Here is a 19,637-nt window from a genome sequence, read left to right on the forward strand (position 1 = left end):
ACGATATACCTGCCGGAGCCGTTGGTGACGAGTCTCGAGGAGTCTGTTATTCGGGTGAATGGAGATGTCGAGAATGGGACTCAGTTTGAGGTTAATGGAGGGGATGCGTTTGTTCTTACGCAGGAACCTTTAGACGCAGGATTACTGGCTTGAGATGGCTAGTCGAGCTTGTATATACCTACACTTACATAGAGTGCGAGCATAAAGGTAGACGGAGGGTATCATAAATAGCCAAAGTCATCACTGAGCCACTGTCAACAGATGATTAAAGTGAATAAATCAATTCATCAGCATCATTAAGTAGAGTCTCATCATCCATGCAGTGGTATACCCAAAGTCAGACAGCCAACCAACGACCAGAAGCAGCAAAACCACCAACGCCGACCCATGACCATAGTATTACACGGCCACATGGCCAGCCTACAACATCTCTGCCACTCTCCTTTACGCCTGGAGCTGAACAACCCTGAAGCCCTCGGAGACAGTCTTGGTAATGTCTTCGTTCTTGTGCTGCAATAACCCAAGAGCAAAGGCAACATCGTTCCATTGGCGCTCCGTCTCGCATCGGGTAAGTCTGGCGGCAAGCTTCTCGGCCAGCTGCTTGGCGTGCTTGTCCTTCTCGACAAAGCCCAGGAGGAACCGGATGATTCTCCGGAAACTCTCCTCCTCCAGACCCTTCTCGGCAGACAGCAGGGAGAACATGTCGACAAAGTGGTTGTAGACGGCGTTGTCCTTGGTGCTGAGCTCGGTGAAGAACATCCTCGCCAGATCAGCAATGCGGCGGTCCTCATCCTCAAGGCACTTGGCCATCTCGCCCAACTGACCCTTAACCTTGACTTGACCGGCCAGAATGAGGAATGTGAGCGTCATCAAGCATGTGCGCTTGACAGACTGGTCCTTGTCCGCTAGACGACGGTACAAAAAGTCGGTGTTCTCGTCAATGAGGTGGTTGAAGCACACAGCCATGTCGCCAAGAGCGATGACGGCGTTGGAACGAACTGTTGCGTCGGCCGAGCGCTCCATGATGGTGATGAGGAGGGGCAAGTTGGCCTCGCAGTATTCTGAGCTAACGCACATGAGCTTGGCGAGACAGAGAGTCGCGGCGGCCTGCAATCCCTTGTCGGCATAAGTGGTGTTGTTGGCGCAGATTTCAGACACCAAAGGTCCAAACTGCGCCAACAGAGACTCGGGCCCAAACAGAAGCTCACGCTCACGAATGTGCGCCATGGCCTCGGTAAAGTCATCTTCAGTCGTGCCACCAATCAAGTCCAGGTCATCGGGCTCGTCCTTCTTGCCCGCCTGGGCGGTGGACTTGTCTGCGGTCTTCTCCTTCTCCTGCTCCTGCTTACGGCGCTTGAAGTCGAGCTCGCAGAGTTCAAGGTGCACAATCTGCTTGATGGCAACATGACCAACGATGAAGAGAAGCTGGGACAGACCGACAGCGGCGTCCCGCTTCTTTGGCTGCGGTGCCGGAGCAACAATTGTCTCGTTTCCGTCCTCGTCAACAGAAACGGAGTCGGCTTCGTCTCGCGAGACTGGTCGTGAGCTAGGTTGGGAGCTTGCTTGCGATGCCGAGCGCGACCGCGGTGCGGCAAAGACCTGCTTCGTCTTGTGGCGAATAATGTCGGAGCAGAGCGTATCAGGATGCTTGGAAATGGCGTAAATCGCGTTGATAGCCTGCTCAGCAACACCATACCACTCCTTGCTCTCGGATGGGACCTCGGTAATGGAAGCCAGCTTGGACAAGACAGCATGGTCATTCGGCAGTCTGGAGAACTTGACGGTAGACTCCTTTGCTTGACGACCGGTTGGGTTGATACGACGAAGGGCAATGCAAGTGTACTTGGCCAGCTGAAGATCAGCGCGACCATGGGAACCCAAGCCAGTGCGCAGCATAGTCTCCATCTCTCCGACAACAATCTCCGGGTTGGCAGTGGCCAGCATGCCAAGCACAATGATGGCACCGCGACGTTGTGTCCTGGAGATCTCGCGCTTCTGCACGCCGTAGACCTGCCAGAGCTTGGCAATGACAATTTCGGGAACCAAGCCTTGCTTCATCATGGTGCTGAGGAGTTGCTCCAACGATGTCAACTCAGCGGGAGTCGCACCAAACGTCAGACTGATCATGTTGCGGGCGATGAAGTTGGCCGCATCATTGGAGGTGAATGAGTCGGGTGCCTCGAAAAACAGACGCTTGTAGACATCAATGAGATGACTCTGAACGCCCTTGCCCTCATCACTGTTGCCCTTGGTCCAGATGAGACGCAACATGCGTCGGATACCGACTTTGTTCTGCTCAATGTTGTAGGCGTCGCCAACTTCAAAGTAGTCCATAGCCTCGATAACTTCGCTCTTGTTGCGTGATCCCAACAGCTGGCAGACGGTCCCAGTAGCCTCGTGAAGGACGTCGATGAACTTCAAGGCCTCGGAGTAGTATCGCTTGGTGAGCGTCAGCTTCTCGATGGCTTCGGATGTGGCAGCCTCCTCGCGGGCCTTGCGGACGGCCTCAAACTTTTGCTCATCAGACATGGGCGCGGGCTTCTGGGGCGACTGCTCAATCTGAGTCGCGTCGTCAAGCAGTTGCTGATCAACAGTGGTGTCTGCTCCTTCCCCTAGTCCCGGCGCGCCTTCGGGCGGCTTGAGCGCATTCAGCTCCTCGTCAACCTTGTCAAGACGTGCCTGCCACTCTTTGCGGGAAAGCTGAGCGCCGTGCATGACTGTGAAAGGGTGTGTCTTGATGAGAGCCCCCAGAAGCTTGATGGCATTCCTCCTGACGTGACTGCTCTTGTCTTCGAGGCTGCGGCACGCCATCTCGGCAGCGCGTTGGCGCCGTTTGGGGAACTTTTGTTCGAGATCGCACAGCTTGACATAGACTTGGATAGCTCTGCATCTGCAGTAGGGGTTGATATCGAGGAAGCGCTCTTCCAAGACGTCGAAGAAGGCGTTGAGCTGAGACTTGTGGTTCTCGCCGCGCTCGTCCTGCTTGACTAGGTGGGCAACCATGTTTCCACAAACTTCGATGAGAGAGCACCGCAGCGTGTACGACTTTGAGGCTTGTTAGCAATGCTTCTCTGGTATGCGCTGGGAAGGAAATTACCTCGCTGTCTAATTGTTTTGCGAGCATGGTCATTTGCTTGATGACCAGTCTCGGGGCAAGCTCAGAGAGCTTGACGATGAACTGGGAGACAGACTTGGGTCCCTTGGTGTCGTTGGAGTTGAACTCCTTGTTACTGAGTTCGCGGAGAATCTCGTCGGCAAGTTGGGGATAGTCGTAGGTCTCGGCGAGGATGTGAAGGAACTCGGCCATGGGTTCGGAAAGGTGCTCGAAGTATGTTAGGTTTTGAACGATGGAGATCTGGGCCGCTGCTGTACGTTAGCATGAGTGCGCGAACATGCGCCGCAGTAGACAGCGTACCGTATGCGTGCCCGTGATGCTTGACGGCGATGCAGAGCACCTTGAAAGCGTGCATGCGGATGGATGTGCTTTTGACGCGCTGTTCGCTCTCGAGGACCATATAGACGGGCCGTGTCAACAGGCCAATGAAGGTGTCTCGTTCAGAGGTTGTCAGGAAGATCTTGGTCAGCTTGAGCTTGAGGACTTTGCTCATGATGTCGAGAGCAGACTGCAGTTGGGTGGCCGAGTCCCATACGCCGTCCTTGTCTCTTGGCGCATTCTTCTTTGGCTTGCCGCGACCCCTTGCGACTGGTGCTGTTGACGACTTTTCGGCGGCCTTCGTCTCGACAGCGGCGATTGTCCATTGGAGGAGGAAGCCGTAAATCTCGAGAAGTTGCTTGTGGTGGGCGAGTGTCTCTTGTTCATCGGGAGACTCGAGATCGTGGTTTATCGCATCGCCCTCGGCGGCCAGACCTGACATGATCAAGTCGAAGATCTTGCTAAGAACCTGTGGCGGGAGGAAGGCGGTGTACCTAGAGGAGTTGAATAGCTCAGAATGGCGTTCTTTACGGGACCTGGGAGTAGAAGACGAAGAGGAAAAGGAGGGCAACAAAAGAGAGGGATCTGAAGGATGAGGAGAGACGGGTGCGCACTTTAGGAGGAACTGCAGTGAGTCGAGACGAGCACTGCGGGTGATGGCTTCGGGGTTCTCGGCGACGGCATCAACAATGGGGTTGAGCACCGGGTTGATGACGGCGGCGGTGAGGCCCTCGGGGTCATTTTCGTAGTCGAAGAGGGAGCCATCAGCTTCTGGGGTGGGAATACTAGCGGGATCGCTCATGTAATGCTTGAGCGCATCGTTGATGTCGAATGCGACCGAGTCCATGGCTGCGGTCTAGTCGAGGTGTGCGCACCCAGCGACGTAACGCGATCGAGAGGAGGGGGGAAAGAAAATGGAAGATGGGAATCAAAAGGATGAAATAGAACGAGAGGAGGGGTCAGTCAGTCAATGTCTGTGACCAGCCGTAGTGTTCTCGTGTGGCCCGGTGTGGTGTTGCAAGTTGCTGGTGGGTTAGTAATGCACAGCGCCAGAAAAGGAAGCAAAAGAAGGCGAAGGAAGCGCAAAACGGCCTGTGATGTTGACGATGTGTTTTGGCCTCTACTTCAGGTTGTGTAATCCGTCAGTCTAAGTACGGAGATAATTAATTTAGGTAGCAGATGGGAGGGTGGAGGGGACAAATGCGCCTAGCAACCAAGTGGGAATTTGTTTATTGTTTTCTTTTGCGCTCCGACGCGACCGGCAGTGTCTGGCAGTTCCATCTGCCACCTCTTTGGTGGGAAGTCACTTTTTTTCGAGGTGCGGGGTCGGGATAAGCGAGATGATTGGTCCGCGCAATGTTTTTCAGGGGACCATCACACTGACCACCGCCGCTGTGCCCCTCCATCGCACCCAGTTGGGACTATTTGGGGCCATTCGGGGCTCATCCTGGGACCACCCGCGATGTACCTTTTAGGTGGTAGACACCTGGGGCAAGCCGCAAAAGGACGAATGCGAAAAGAGCCCAGAGAGAAAAAGAGCCCGCCGACGTGCATCAGATGGGACGCACCAGACCAAAAGAAATCCCAAAAGATTCCCACCTTCATTCTCTATCCGTGTTCACCTGCTGCCAGATGCAAAGAAGAAAAGAAACTCGAAAAAAAACAAGAGCGTCCAATAATACCCTTGGTAACCTCCCAAGACACCCAGACACCTCACCATACATCAGTCCTTGCCTTGCACGCCTGCAGCAGCATCTGCAGAGCACCTATCTCAGGACCTCAGGTACCTCTACCTCGCTATACCTACCATAAGGTACCTCACCGAACTGTTTGTTCTGCAAAGACCTCAGAAGACAACTGTTGTCCAAAACTCTATCGAATAATACAACAAAACATTCTCTCAATTCCCTTCCACCAACAGCCTCGAATGACGCAGTGTACGACCCAGCGAGATTCCTCAGCTGGCCTCACTCAACCCAACCTGGATGCCATCGATCAATTGACTCGGTTTGGCCAGACACTCGACGTCCAGGCCTGGCACCGGCACGATTGGGCAACAACACCAACGCCAACTCCGCCGCCACAACACCAAAGTCGCCAGACACACCACCCTCCTCCACCACCACCACCACCACCACCACAATCACAATCACAACCACAACACCAACAACACCAAAGCTTTCTGCAGCAAAACTCTCAACAACTCAACCACCACCACCAAACTCAATCACACACCCATCACCCACAGTCATACCAAGCTTCTTCAACTACAGGTCCAGCCTAGACACTGTCTCGAACCATACACGCGCGCCCTCTCCCTTCCATGCCCCGGCACTCACCTCTACCGCCCCGGCAGACGTGCGATTGGCCCACCGCCCCATGACCGCAGAGTCGAGACCACAGCAGCACTCCATGGCCACTGCCACAGCCACGCGCAAACGCAGCCGCGACGACTTTGAAATCCACCAAGATCCCCCCCACGCCCGCACAGAAGACACCGAAATGATGGCCGAGTCCGAACAACACACCGAAGAGGTCGAAGAGGATGAGGATGAGGTCGAGGTCGAGGAACCGTCCGACGAGAGCTCCGATGAGGACGAGGTAGTCGACACGGGTGTCCAACGCGACATGGACCGTCTACAAGATACCTTTCCCGGCTTCCCCCAAAGATACCGCCTAATCAAGAGAATCGGTGAAGGTGCGTCACTCTGATGTTGCTCCCTTTGTCCTCTTGTTTCCACTAACACCCCCGCTCTCCTCTGCAGGCACCTTCTCGACAGTCTACAAGGCAGAAGACCTCCAATACGAATTCTATGATAACAGCTGGGATCTCGAGGAGAAGGACAACCTCGCCGCAAAGTGGACATCGCCGCCTCTGAAGCCCAACGCCAGCAACACCTCAGTAGCCCGCGAACGTCGCCGCGCCCGATATGTCGCCATCAAGAAGATCTATGTCACCTCGAGCCCTAACCGCATCCTCAACGAGCTCGAGCTACTGCACGACTTGAGGAACTGTGCCGCAGTGTGCCCCCCTGATCACAGCCTTCCGGTCCACTGACCAGGTCATTGCTATACTGCCCTACTTCCGCCACGAAGACTTTCGCGATTACTTCCGCCAGATGAAGGTCTCCGACATGGCCATTTACCTGCGCAGCCTGTTCACCGCCCTCAAGGCTGTCCACGAACACAAGATCCTCCACCGTGATATAAAACCAACAAATTTCCTCTACGACCCTCAGTCACGACGCGGTGTGCTGGTTGACTTTGGTCTAGCTGAACGCGAAGGTTCCGACAGTAAGCCTTGTCTCTGCCACGAGAGCAAAGACGTCCGCAAGCAGAGAATCACCAACAGCGCAGCATCCCAGAACGGTCCTCAGCAGGGCTACCCCAAGACAGATACTCGGCCGTCCAGGAGGGCGAACCGTGCCGGCACGAGAGGTTTCCGTGCACCAGAAGTGCTTTTCAAGTGCACCGAGCAGACGACCAAGATCGACATCTGGTCCGCGGGTGTTATCCTTTTGACAATCATGAGCAAGCGATTCCCCTTTTTCAACAGCGCCGACGACGTTGAGGCCATGATTGAGATCGCCACCATCTTTGGTGTCAAGCGAATGAAGCAGGCCGGCCTCCTCCACGGCTGCATGTTTGAGACCAACATTCCTACCGTCGGCAACGCTGGATTCTCGCTGGGCAAGATCATCCTGTGGTCCACATGTCGCACCGATGGTGGCAAAGACGGTCAGCCTGGTATTCCCCTGACAGACGAGGAGAAGCTGGCCGTCGATTTCTTGGAGCGATGCATGGAGCTCGATCCCGCTCGACGCATCAGTGCCAAGGATGCATTGGAGCACGAGTTCTTAAGGGAGCCTAAGCCCAAGCAGTCGGTGGAGATGGATCACGATGACGATGAGATGGATATGCTGGAGGCGTAATGATAATGTTTTTGACACCAAAGAAAAAGAAAGATTTCGATACCAATGGCGTGTTTTGGGCCACCTTGCGTGAGGGGACGGATGGCTGCGGGAGTCAGACATATACTGTACAAACACTGGACGAAACATATGGGATTTGGGAGTACGGAAGTAGCATGCTTGAGTCGTAGAAGGCAAGGGCTTGGGAACAGCATTCATCATGTTGAGAGGCACAAATCAGACGGAACACACATATATAAAGACAAGACGAGACGAGTAGACGTAAAAAGTAATACCATTTCAAATCGTACCCCGTCCGCCTTATGGAAAACCCAGACACGCCACTAAACGCACAAGATCCCTGGATATCATCAAAGCCATGAACTTTTTGATTTGGGAAGAGCCTTTCGTTTTTTTTATTCGTCAAACTCCATGGGGTCGGATCATTATGTAAAAATGAAGAACCGTTTTCCTTGGCCCTTTTTCCCGTGTACCCGACAAGCACGAAGCTTGTTGACAGTGGATGACACTTTCGCAGAACGCCGTCCGCTTGATGACCCGTGACTATCTCATGTAGCCATCATTGTATTTTCCCCCCCAAAGAGTGCCGCACATCATCCGTCGAAGAGTTGGTATGATTTGGATTTGACTGAACTTATGCGACGAGCTCAACGACACCACCGGCCTCGGTGATCTTCTTCTCGGCCAGCTTGGAGACCCAGCGGGCCTTGACGACAATGGGGACCTCGGGGAGGCGGCCCTTGCCAAGGACCTTGGAGTAGCCGAAGGGGAGGAGGTCGATGACGGGGACCTTGTCGCCCTTGCCGGCGAGGTACTCCTCGCGCTTCTCAGCGGGGACGAGGGTCCAGAGCTTGTCCAGGTTGATGACGGGCTTCCAGAAGTGGCTGCACGATGTTAGATGGTGTGGTCTTGTCAGGATCAGAGCTGGGGAACATACGCTTGCTGCTTGTGGAAGTAACGCATACCAACCTTACCGAAGTAACCTATCATCGCAAGTTAGCAAGTAGTTCGCGGTTGCATGGGAGAACGAGAAACATACCGGGATGGTACTTGTCGAGGTTAGTGCGGTGGTGGTGCTGACCACCGGCCAGACCACGACCACCGGGGTGCTTGCGGTGCTTGCCAACACGTCCGTGACCGGCGGAGACGTGTCCGCGGCTACAGAGAGAAAAAGAGAAAGTCAGCTTCCGGGTACATTTGGAAACGAAGACAGTTCTCCCAGGATCGCAGAATGGCAGAGTTGGTGGTGTCACGCCTGTCCTTTCCTCACATCTCTGCGTGTTTCAACGCAGAGGACAGAGTCAAGAACGGATGCGACGACCTCCTTTTTGCTGGGGAAGCAATGTTGACGCCCTTGTTTTCAACATGCTTAACCCCCTCTGAACCATCGCGCCTGCATGGCATGAAGCCAAAAATAACATTGTATGTGTTCCTTCTTTTTCATCCTTCCCATCCCCCACGACGGGTCGCTGGCCATTTCAGGCCATCGGAAAACCGACTGCGACTGCGCGCGCGCGATAACCGTCGACGAGGGATCAAGACCAGATTTATAGAATCGGAGCGGAGCGGGATTGGTAGACGTACTGCTTGCGGGTGCGCGAGAATCGGGTAGGCATGGCGTCGGCTGTGGGAGTGGTCGACTTTGATGGTTAGTATCGCTGAGGAACTTCCTGGCAAGAAGTTTGCAAGAAGGAAATTTGTGATGGTGGTGGTGGCAGGCTGGCGGCAGAGCTTCGGGCAATTGGCGGGGCGGAGGGCATCCAGCCCTAAGGTTGATGTGGTTGTTGTGTATTATGTCAGCACTGCATTCTCGCCTGCTCAGGTCTCCTCAGCTTTTTTCATGGCTCTGCTGCATCCAGCCCCGTCCCGTCCATAAGGTAGCTCACCGAGCTCCTGACCTTTGTCTTTGGCAGGACTGGTCCATGCTCCTCCCTCACCGAGGTGAGCTCAATGGGTCTGTTTTCTTTTGATCCTGGCCAATGCACCTAGCAACCGTGACCACTTGCGTCCCTTGACTGCACACTCACAATACTGTACCCACGTCAATTTTGGGATGCGTGTTAACATTGAGACACATATACACCATTTTCATTGTAAAGTGGCTAGCTTCAAGAGCTCCAAGGCGCTTGTTTGTCCATCTCTCATGTCACTTCGTCATGGCGGACAAGGCCCCCGGTGACATGACCGTCCCGGACGGCATTGACTTTAACCACCCTTACACCCCTTATGATGTGCAGACTGACTTCATGAAAACCGCCTACGGAGTGTTGCAGCAGGGCAATGGCCAGGTCGGCATTCTCGAGAGCCCAACAGGCACGGTAAGATGCCATGAACTGCAACTCTAAATGCCCAGGTGCTAACACCTCTCCTAGGGCAAATCGCTTTCGCTCATTTGCGCGTCCTTGACATGGTTGCGGAATCAGCGTGTTGAGGAACACGAGGCATCGCTCAAAGTCAACATGGACGACTTCAAGGATGAGCCCGACTGGATTGTGGAGCAAATGCTGCGTCGGAAAAGAGATGAACTCGCCCGCACCTGGGAAGAGCGAGAGAAGAAGCTGGAGCAGATTCGTCAAAAAGAAAAGGCTATTGAAGCTCGCAGTGCCAAGCGACGCCGCTTTGATGATGGCCCCTCGAGATCGAAGCCTCGTGCTCTTGAGGCTGAGGAGGATGACGAGTGGTTACTCGATGAGCCTGACGCAGCTGGGTCAGCCAATGACGGCGATGCCATGAGCGGTCTGAGCAAAGAGACAAAGGATATCCTGTCCCGGTTTGGCTTGGGAAGTCTCAAGGCCGAGCAAGAGGAGGACAAGGTCGCGGACGGAGTCAAGGTGCGCAGAGCCCCTGTTGTTGCTGGGCTCGTTGGTAACATGATTTTCTATCAGATTTACTACACGTCAAGAACGCACTCGCAACTCACCCAATTCATCCATGAACTGCGACGCCCGTCCTTCCCATCGTCCGTACCTCAGTCGATTGTGCAACGTCAAAGTGAAGACGACCAACCTGCCAAAGAACCTGTCAAACACCTGCCCCTATCATCACGCCAGAAACTCTGCATCAACCCGTCAGTGTCGCGCCTCGGCAGCTTATCTGCCATCAATGATCGTTGTGCGGAACTCCAGAAGCCAAAGTCAAAGGACAAGTGCCCCCATGTTTTGAAAGAAGAGAACATTGCCGAGACGCATCAGTTCAGGGACACCGCTCACGCCACGCTGCCTGACATTGAAGACCTGTATCACCTGGGGAAGAAGCTGTCTGTTTGTCCGTACTATGCATCACGCGCGGCGATTGCTGGTGCCGAGATCGTTACTTTACCGTACCCTTTGCTGTTACAGAAGAATGCGAGAGATGCGCTCGGCATCAAGCTGGAGGGCAATGTTGTCATTGTCGACGAGGCACACAATATCATGGACGCGGTAGCCAATGTGTATGCATCCGAGGTGAAGTTGAGCGAGCTGAGGAGGGCACGGCAGATGCTTGGTATCTACGTCAAGAAGTTTGGCAAGAAGTTGAAGGGAGAGAATCGAGTCATGGTCGGGCAGGTGGGCAGAGTTGTCGAGGGTCTCAGCGAGTGGATGGACGGGCAATCGAAGCTCAAGGTAAGTCGCAATGCTCGAAGCCTCGTATTTTTGTTGACTAACACATTGCAGAGTGCCCAGGGTATCGTCGACTCCAAGGTCCTCCTACGCTGCAAGGGAGTGGACCAGATCAACCTGTTTCGTCTGATTCAGTACATCCAGGAGTCAAAACTCGCCTACAAGATCGAGAGTTATGTGGCCCATGTTGAGGAGGAAGCCGCCGATGCAGGTCACGTCAAGGCACCACCGAGGTCTTCGACACCTGTTCTTCACATATTATCGTCGTTCCTGATATCTCTCACAAATCTCAGCTCCGAGGGACGCATTTTCTACGAAAAGCTCCCCACAAACCCGCCAGATATTCAACTTTCTTACTTACTACTATCACCAACGCACGCCTTCTCGACCATTGCCACAAGCGCTAGAGCGGTCATCCTCGCGGGCGGCACCATGTCCCCATTTGACGACTACAAAGACCACCTCTTCCCCTATCTTTCCACTTCAAAACTTACGACCCTCAGCTGCGGGCACGTCATTCCTCCGTCTAACCTGTGTGTCTGGACCCTGGCAGGCACACGGCCCGGCCCAAATCGGGACACAAATTCTACATTTGAGTTCAGCTTCCAGCGCAGGGCTGACAAGGCCATGGTAAGCCAGCTTGGTCTGGCCATCTTGAACATGTGCAACGTCGTGCCTGATGGTGTTGTCGTGTTCTTCCCCAGTTATGGGTACCTCGATGAAGTCGTTGCAATATGGGATAGCCGGACTGCTGAGGAGCCCAAGTCAATATGGCAGCGCCTTCAGGAAAGAAAACAGGCCTTCAGAGAAACCCGCGGTGGATCCAGCGACGAAGTGCTGGAGGCGTATAGTCAAGCCATTCTAGGCGACGACACCGACCGGAAACCGGGAGCGCCACCCAAACCTCGTGGTGCCCTGCTCCTCAGCGTCGTGGGAGGTAAGATGAGCGAGGGCATCAACTTTTCCGATCGCCTAGGTCGCTGCGTCATCATCGTAGGCCTGCCATACCCGAACATCAACTCCCCCGAGTGGAAGGCCAAGACGGAGTATATCGAAACCACGACTGTGCAGCGACTGACCGACCCCGCCGGCACGACGAAGATGTCGAGGGACGAGGCGTTGGTGGTTGCGAAGCAAGCGGCGAGGGACTTTTATGAGAACGCGTGTATGCGAGCCGTGAACCAGAGCATCGGGCGGGCTATCAGGCACATGGGTGACTATGCGGCCATTGTTCTCGTGGATCGCAGGTATGGAACGGAGAGGATCCGGGGCAAGCTTCCTGGCTGGATTCGGGGCGGTATGAATGGCGATAGCCACGAGAAAGGGCTGCCTCAACTCATGGGAGCACTGAGTGGGTTCTTTCGGTCGAAGAGGGCTGGAGCATCGTGATGGTTTTATTGGCGTCACTGGCATCATTGACGTGTACTGTCTAGTGTATAATCCGTATTGAATATGCTTATGGGCTGGCGACTTTCCTGCCATGATGAAGTACACGTGAGAAAGCCAACCGAACCGAAGTACACGTTACACGTGTGAGCACCAACTAATCCTCCCATCTATTCCATTCCGAAACCCCAGCCTGATCTTGTTGGCTGCAAGAATGCGCTCAGAGCGCAGTCCTGGACACTGACCTAATGACTGGACTCCAACAACATCGATTTCGATCGCGAGAATCTCGATGCGATAGAAGTCAAGGATGAACTTACGAGAATTGCATGATGTACTAGGCAGCGTTGAATCGTGGAATTCTTGGTGGAACTCGGCAATCCTAGTGAGCCACCGCATGCCACGCCAGTAGACTGCAGCAGTATGATGATGATTCACAGCCTCCTATCCAAGGTCGAGAAGCAAGGCTACATAAGGGCCGTCGAGCTCATTCCTGTCACCAGCCAGCAGGCGGCCCCCTAGGTCGGGGGATCAGGACAAACTGGCTGGGTGGTGGAAAGGTTAATGGTCCAACAATCAATACGCCCACAGCCTACTCGACGACAGGCTCCGAGTTCGAGTTCGAATCCCAGCATCAGCACCAAGAGATGTAGCCCCAATTCAGCACCGGGGGGTGAACTCTTTTTTTGGCTCTTTGTGTATCGATGTAGTTGTTTAGCATTGCATTATTCCCTCGAAACTGTGTCTCTAGATGGTAGATAATTCGCTGTTGGTGTCGAGGCGTTCGTCGCTTGTATTTATATCTATTTCTAACTTCAAAACATATCAATAACAGAAAAAAGTGCAGGAAACACTTTGTGAACGGACACTCCTTTGAATCCAATATAGAATCGGTAACCATATAGTTAAAAAGACGAAGCTATTTGTTTGATCAAGAAATGAGCCAACGTCGACTTGAAATGCGAGAGAACACCGGCGGAAGGAGCTCCTTTCATCAAGTCCCGGAGCGGCACTCCGGCAAATGTTGCAAGCTCATTGGACGAGACGCTCCGCGTTGTTATGTCAGCTCAGTGATCATTATGTCAGCAGTCATACGGCACCAGTCCCCTGTGGCACCCCCACTTTATCCCCATAACGGTACCTTAGTGGCGTAAGCTGTAGTGAATCTCACTCTTGATTTTCCTTTTCTCATCCCACCTCAAATGCGACTGTTCCTGTTCAATTCGTGGCCTCGTGTTACCTTACCTTACCGTAATTCGGTTGCCTGAAATGGCGTCTATTCCGTGACTCACTATTACAACGACAACAACAATGAGGCTCTTTATCACTGTTCATGATAGACGCCGTGAGCGACAGGCAGCCTTATTGAATCAGCGGCTCACCCACTGAACAAGGAGCTGATTGTCATGACTCTCAGAGATGCACCATCAGCCACTCTAGCACTCGCAGCGGGAGCCAACGTGTCATAGCTACCTTACCTACACCCCGCAGTTCTGGTGTTTCTGAGGTTCCATAGTGAAAATCCTACGCTACCTCGTCTAGTATTCTTTGCATACGCCGTCTCGCCGCGATATCCACCGGGCCCCCAATGAGCGGACGAGCTGACCTCAGTGACCTTGACCTGAGCAGGTGAGCAGGGCTTCGTCTCGTCGGTTATGTCACGCGTCGCCGTGACGGTTTGCAGCTTGCGGTTTGCCATGCATTCACCGCCTCATTTCGCCTCGTTTGGCCTGGCCTGAACAGTCTTTACTCTGAACAGCCTGCCTACCTTACCTTACAGACTGAACAAGCTGTCTTTCTGGCCTCGGACTGGTTGGTCGAGTTTGATTGCACAGCTGCCCAAGTCTCCGCAAGCTTACTCGCACCTTACTACTTGTAGAGTACGAGGCAAGGTAGATCTACCCCTCGTCACTCCCGATCTCTCACACACGTCTCACCACCACCACCACCACCACCTTCTTTTACCTTACTTTAAAAGCATTTGATCTTAAGTGCTGACTTCCTTAGTTGTAGCCACTCGGTCGCTCCCGCGCTCCTTCCGCTGCCTTAGCCTGCGTTTCCAACTTTTGGGGGCAGTTGCTTTCCCGTCCACCGTCTCTTCGTCCCTGCCTCTTTTCAACTACCGGGTTTTGGCCAATCTGGGGCTTCTCTCGTCCACTGCAACTTCTGACCGAGAACACACCCCGCCAAGTGGGTGACAAACTTCACTTCTACTACTCCTCATCGTCGTCGTCGTCGTCCTCCTACTACTGGCGTTATTGTGCTTGCTTTGTTCTCTGCATCTTCACCTCGGAGAAAATACGTTGCGAAAATGGGCGGCTCCGATACCATCGACCGGCGGTTTGCCGACGTCCTAGCCAAAGCTCAGAAACAGTATGCCGATTCTCAGGGAATTGATCTCACGGCTTACATGAGCCCACCCATCAAGTCCACCGAGGATCTCATGGGACTTATCGCCGACGAGAACAAAAAATTCCAAGTGTTTCGAGAAAGGCGCAAATACATATTCGACAACCTAGCGGCCGCTTGCAAACCCCTCGAGATTGCTGGCGAAGCATTAGCGGGAGCTGCCGAAAGTGTATTCCCACCGGGCCAGACCATCTTCGCAGTCGTCGCTTACCTTATCAATACCGCCGACGGTGTTAGAGAAAATTACGACATCATCACTACTTTGTTTGAACAGGTCAAGGACTTCACTGTCAGGTTCAGATTTTACGTCTCCCAAGAGATGTCATCCGAACTCCAGGACAAGCTCGTTGAGGTTCTCGTCACCGTCTTCGAGATCTTCGTCATCGCCACACACGAGGCAAGGATGGGTCGTCTCAAGCGCTTTGCCAAGGATTTATTCGGCAAGGGAAGCAAAGTTTCTGATGCCATGACGAAGCTGGCTTCCCTCACTGAAAGCGAAGAGCGCCTGGTCATCGCAGAAACCAGCGCCGGCGTCAAACGTTCCCTTTCAAATGAGCAGAAGCTCCTGGAAATGATGTCGAGGGTCGATGTCAACGTCCAGACCCTGCGCAACGAGACTCGCGTACCCCAAACAAGAGAGCAAGCTCTCTCTTCCAACAGAGACAAACTCAAGAAGATTCTCCAACCCTCCGTGTACCCGGTGGATACCTACACTGCCCTAGACAGGACGCGCACCGCTGGCACCTGCGAATGGATTCTGCGAGACCCTGCTCTCTTGGCTTGGATAGCTGGCGATGTTCGATTCCTCTGGATCTCTGGAAATCCCGGCACAGGAAAGTCATACCTGACGTCACGTATGGTATCGTGGGGCCGAGATCTGCTCGACGAACAGCAAACCACCAGCATGATGGGGTACTTCTTCTTCCGTCAGAACAACCCTGAGTCTAGATCCGTGGTCCAGGCTATCAAAGACATGGCATACCAAATCAGTGAGCAAGATGTCTTTTACGGCAAACAGCTCGTCCAGAACATCTCTTCCAGCGATGAGATCAAGACTGTCTCGAGCGCCTTCCGGAAATTACTCGAAGACCCCTGCAAGCCAGACAAATGGAAAAGACACATCTATCTCCTTGTGGACGGCCTAGATGAAGCCGAGCCGGGAGAGGTCACAGAGTTCTTATCGTTGCTGAACGGCCTGAACAAGCAACATTCGACAGGAACAAGGGTACAGGTTGCTTTGGTTGGACGGAATACTCTCACAGAGGAGGTTCAGGAATCGATGGGAGATGAATCTATCAGCCGATCGCTACTTGTCACACCCGACCGGAACGGGGCCGACATTGAGTCGTACATTAAGGAGGGAATCAACCATTCTCGCATTCTTCGACACTCCACACAAAGAGAAAAGGACGAAATCATCGACGCCATGATCAAACAAGTCGACGGTCTTTTCATTCTAGCCAAGTTCATGTTGACTGAAATCAACAGAAACAGACATCTCACAGACATTGCCAACAGCTTGAAAACCTACCCCAAGGAGATGAATGGAATGTTGACAAAGACCGTACTGGATTTCAGCAGATCCTTCATCCAAAGAGATGCAGACGATCTGAACGAAATCTTGCGCTGGGTATCGGTTGCCGAGATGGGCTTGACCCTCCAGCAAATCGAGTCTTTTCTGGCCCTTAAGATGGGAGACGCCCCGCTGGACCTTGAAGGATTACTGCGGGGCAAGCTCTCCTGCTTCTTCACACTTGAGCGGGAAGATGGACTCTCAACAGCTGACCTCATTGAAAAGCATGAGAGCACCCCGCATTTTGATTCCTTGGACACTGATGTGATCAGGGAGATTCAGTATGATTCCAAAAAGAGTACCACATATGTCAACTTCTTCCATGATTCCGTCAAGGAGTTCTTCCGAGGAGACTCGTCAACGAATCTCAAGGCAGTTGGCGCGCAGTGCCCGTCCATTGGGTTCCATCTTGCCGACGCGAGACTGCACGTTCTCAAGACTTGTTTGCGAATCTTCACTGATTCAACGTACTTTACTCTCCGCGAGGGTGAACTCTCTGCGCAAAGGTACGCTGCCTGGTACTGGCAAGAGCATTTGGACGACGTCGAAATCACCGCCATCTCTAAAGCTGAGAAGGCCGAAATCGGCAAACGCCTCTTCATCATGATGACCGATCCGGATATCCTTCTCACCTGGACGAACCTCTTTGAGGAAAGTCTAGACATCTGGACTGACCGCAACATCGAGATTGTTTCCCAGTGGCTGAGAGATGCCGATGTCATAAGCTCTCTGACTCCGGAGCAGAAGGAGTGGACCAGGTCGGCGACAGAAAGCCCTGCAAAACTGCTTGAACCTATGGGGAGGACGTTTGCCAAGGCTTGGCTTGGCGAAGGGTCTCGAGTATACATGACGACACTGTTTTGTTTCGGCGTCGTCCAGTCACTGCCGCTGTTGGAGAGAGGCGGCAAATGGTCCGATTCCGAATATCACTGGCAGGATGTGTCGCTGGAAACGAGGATCCAGCAAGCCGCCGACTGGGCGAATCAGCCTGAAACGGGACATTCGCTACGGAGAATCGGTAGTACTCTTTTGAATTTGGGGGAGCACACCAAAGCACTGGAATACTTCAACAACGCTTTCGAGAAGGATGGTAACAAGGCGGAAAGCTTTGGCCGAATGGGATTGTGCCACGGCCTGAATGGAAACTACGAAGAGGCCCTGAGACTGCACCGTGAATGCGAGTCGTTGGAGAAGACGCGAATGGCTCAGGGTCCTTACAGTAATGAGCAGGAGGCCAAGAGTGCCAAATGGAGACTATACAGAAACCAAGCTCAGATTGCGGAGTGCTACAACCGCATGGGCCGCATTGACGAGTCGATCGAGTATTGCCGCAAGGCGATGAACGCCTATGACGCCCCCGACTTTGAACCCCAAATCGCCTATATTAGCGTTCTTACCGAGAACAATCGTCTTCCAGAGTTGATGAAGCTCTCTGACGAAATGGATGGCCGGTTTTTGAATTTGGATAGAGGAAATTCTCGCTTCGTTCAATTCCTCTTGACGCAGATCCCCGATCCATCCATCAAGGACTGGTTTCCACAAGCAGCGGCTCGCGCAGATCCAAGGAGGACGGATGACTTGGCAGAACGCTACCGCAATGCCATTCAATCCGCGCAAGACGACCAAGATTCTTGGAAACAGTTCTATCTCCAGAATGCCCTCGGCAACATCTTTTTGGCGGCGCAAGATTACACTACTCTTATCCCTATCCATGAAAAGATCTGCTTTCACGATTACAAAGCAAGAGGCAGCTTACCAGTCCGGATTGAGTACATTGCTTCATTCAAGCAGCTTACCAGAGCATACTTCATCAAAGCGCTGGAGGCGGACCAGACATTGGTATCCGAAGCCAGTGGTGTATGGATCAAGAAGCTGGAGAAGCTCATGCAGCAGCAGGAAAAGTACCAGAACAAGAATGTCCCGCTCCACATGGCTGGTTTCGACTTCAACGAGCCATCCACATCCCTTATAGTGCTATACCGTCTGCGCAACAGAGAAGCTGATTTACTGCGACTCGTCCAAGATCTTGTCTCTGAATGTCTCAAACTTTTAGAGGACGAGGAGCCCCAGAATGACGAGATCAGCATCCGTCATCTTCAGCGGTGTCTACTTGCTGCCGGAGACGACGCCAATGCCAAAGCGTTATGGCAATCGACAAGAACCCCCTCGCTGTCTGCTACTATTTCTGGTCACTTGAAGGCTGATCGAAGACGATCGAGCTCGCCCAAGATCGGCGGGGGGCTGTCACCTAGGATGTCATTGTCACCCAGTAGACGGAGCAAGCAAATATTCCTTCCGAAGATCTTCTCAGAAGGCAACCATGTATCTTGCGACCACTGCCTGAAGAGGTTTGAGCCGTCGGAAACGTTTGCGGTGTGTCGGTACTGCATCGACTTGAAGTTTTGCATGCCCTGCTTAGACGTCGTCAAGAGCCAGAAGTTCGAGCCAGGTCATGCTTCGGTGTGCAAGCCTAGCCACAACAGGCTCATCGTGCCACCCTTGACGGTCAATCTTGAGGCTAATGAGATTCTGGTTGATAATCAGGTGCGCAGGCTAGAGGAGTGGAAGTCAACGCTGCGGAAGAAGTGGGTACTGACCGAGCAGGCCAAGGGGGCAAATGGGCTTGGAATATCGCAGATGTAGATCATGGAGTCGTGGCTGAATGTTTCGTGGGTGGCAACGGACTATTGTTATGACGGCAACTTTCTCGGTTGAAAGGCCGTTCCGCCCAAGGGATTATTGCTCTACGCTTATATGTGTAGTATGATGATAGATTAGTGCTTAATAGTTGCACTTGGAGTGCAACATGCCCAGTGCCATTGTTTCCAAAGCGTCGTGACTCTATTCAACCTTTCAGCACACAAGTTCGGCTCTGGAGCACCAACTTGGCATGTGGGGTTTTGGAGCAGGGAATAGCAACACCTCAGGTAAGGTAAGGTAGGTAAGGTAATAGCGAAGGAGGCGCAAAAAACCTGTCAACTTTCCAATGCGTGTTCTACCGGGGGGCATCGGCAAATGAACCTCGGACTGGGTCCACATCCCGCTCACATTGGGGGCCGGTAGACTTCCGAACCAGCCAGCGGCGGGTCCGTGGCTGCGGGGCCGGCGGGCGGCATCACCGAGCAGAGGAAAGCTCAACGAAGTCTCAAAGTTAGAGCGGGAGACTGACTCGGCGTGGATGACATCAGCGAGGGATTTTCGGGTACGGGGCACGGGAGATCGTTCGGGTAGGAGTAGAGTTGCCGTGCAGTAGTACCATCCAAGATGGTCATCAAGATGGTGTATGTTGAAGTGATGCTACCTCA

At 53.3% G+C, this 19,637-nt stretch overlaps 5 protein-coding genes across 5 annotated transcripts; 3 read left to right on the forward strand and 2 right to left on the reverse strand.

Annotated features, from left to right (window-relative positions):
* Window positions 1–444: 444 nt before the first annotated feature.
* Window positions 445–4,280, reverse strand: cnd1 (condensin complex non-SMC subunit Cnd1; the record flags this gene model as incomplete). Its single annotated transcript, XM_065758562.1, has 4 exons — window positions 445–3,045; window positions 3,098–3,363; window positions 3,416–3,927; window positions 4,048–4,280. 4 exons carry the CDS (start codon window positions 4,278–4,280, stop codon window positions 445–447), a joined length of 3,612 nt encoding a protein of 1,203 aa, XP_065612955.1.
* A 1,565-nt stretch (window positions 4,281–5,845) lies between these two features.
* On the forward strand, window positions 5,846–7,365 carry CDC7 (Cell division control protein 7; the record flags this gene model as incomplete). The annotated part of the gene is made up of 3 exons (XM_065758563.1): window positions 5,846–6,131; window positions 6,199–6,447; window positions 6,476–7,365. 3 exons carry the CDS (start codon window positions 5,846–5,848, stop codon window positions 7,363–7,365), a joined length of 1,425 nt encoding a protein of 474 aa, XP_065612956.1.
* A 634-nt stretch (window positions 7,366–7,999) lies between these two features.
* On the reverse strand, window positions 8,000–8,981 carry RPL28 (60S ribosomal protein uL15; the record flags this gene model as incomplete). Its single annotated transcript, XM_053189110.2, has 4 exons — window positions 8,000–8,249; window positions 8,303–8,348; window positions 8,405–8,523; window positions 8,950–8,981. The coding sequence occupies 4 exons, from the start codon at window positions 8,979–8,981 to the stop codon at window positions 8,000–8,002; spliced, it is 447 nt and encodes a 148-aa protein (XP_053053876.1).
* Window positions 8,982–9,521: 540 nt separating this feature from the next.
* On the forward strand, window positions 9,522–12,353 carry CHL1 (ATP-dependent DNA helicase chl1; the record flags this gene model as incomplete). Its single annotated transcript, XM_053189111.2, has 3 exons — window positions 9,522–9,683; window positions 9,738–10,967; window positions 11,019–12,353. The coding sequence occupies 3 exons, from the start codon at window positions 9,522–9,524 to the stop codon at window positions 12,351–12,353; spliced, it is 2,727 nt and encodes a 908-aa protein (XP_053053877.1).
* Window positions 12,354–14,661: 2,308 nt separating this feature from the next.
* N0V96_009172 (uncharacterized protein) lies at window positions 14,662–18,975 on the forward strand (the record flags this gene model as incomplete). The annotated part of the gene is made up of 1 exon (XM_065758564.1): window positions 14,662–18,975. The coding sequence occupies one exon, from the start codon at window positions 14,662–14,664 to the stop codon at window positions 18,973–18,975; it is 4,314 nt and encodes a 1,437-aa protein (XP_065612957.1).
* Window positions 18,976–19,637: the final 662 nt, after the last annotated feature.

The sequence above is a fragment of the Colletotrichum fioriniae genome, assembly GCF_027942845.1.
Source record: "Colletotrichum fioriniae strain IMI 355084 chromosome Unknown scaffold_11, whole genome shotgun sequence".
NCBI lineage: Eukaryota > Fungi > Ascomycota > Sordariomycetes > Glomerellales > Glomerellaceae > Colletotrichum > Colletotrichum fioriniae.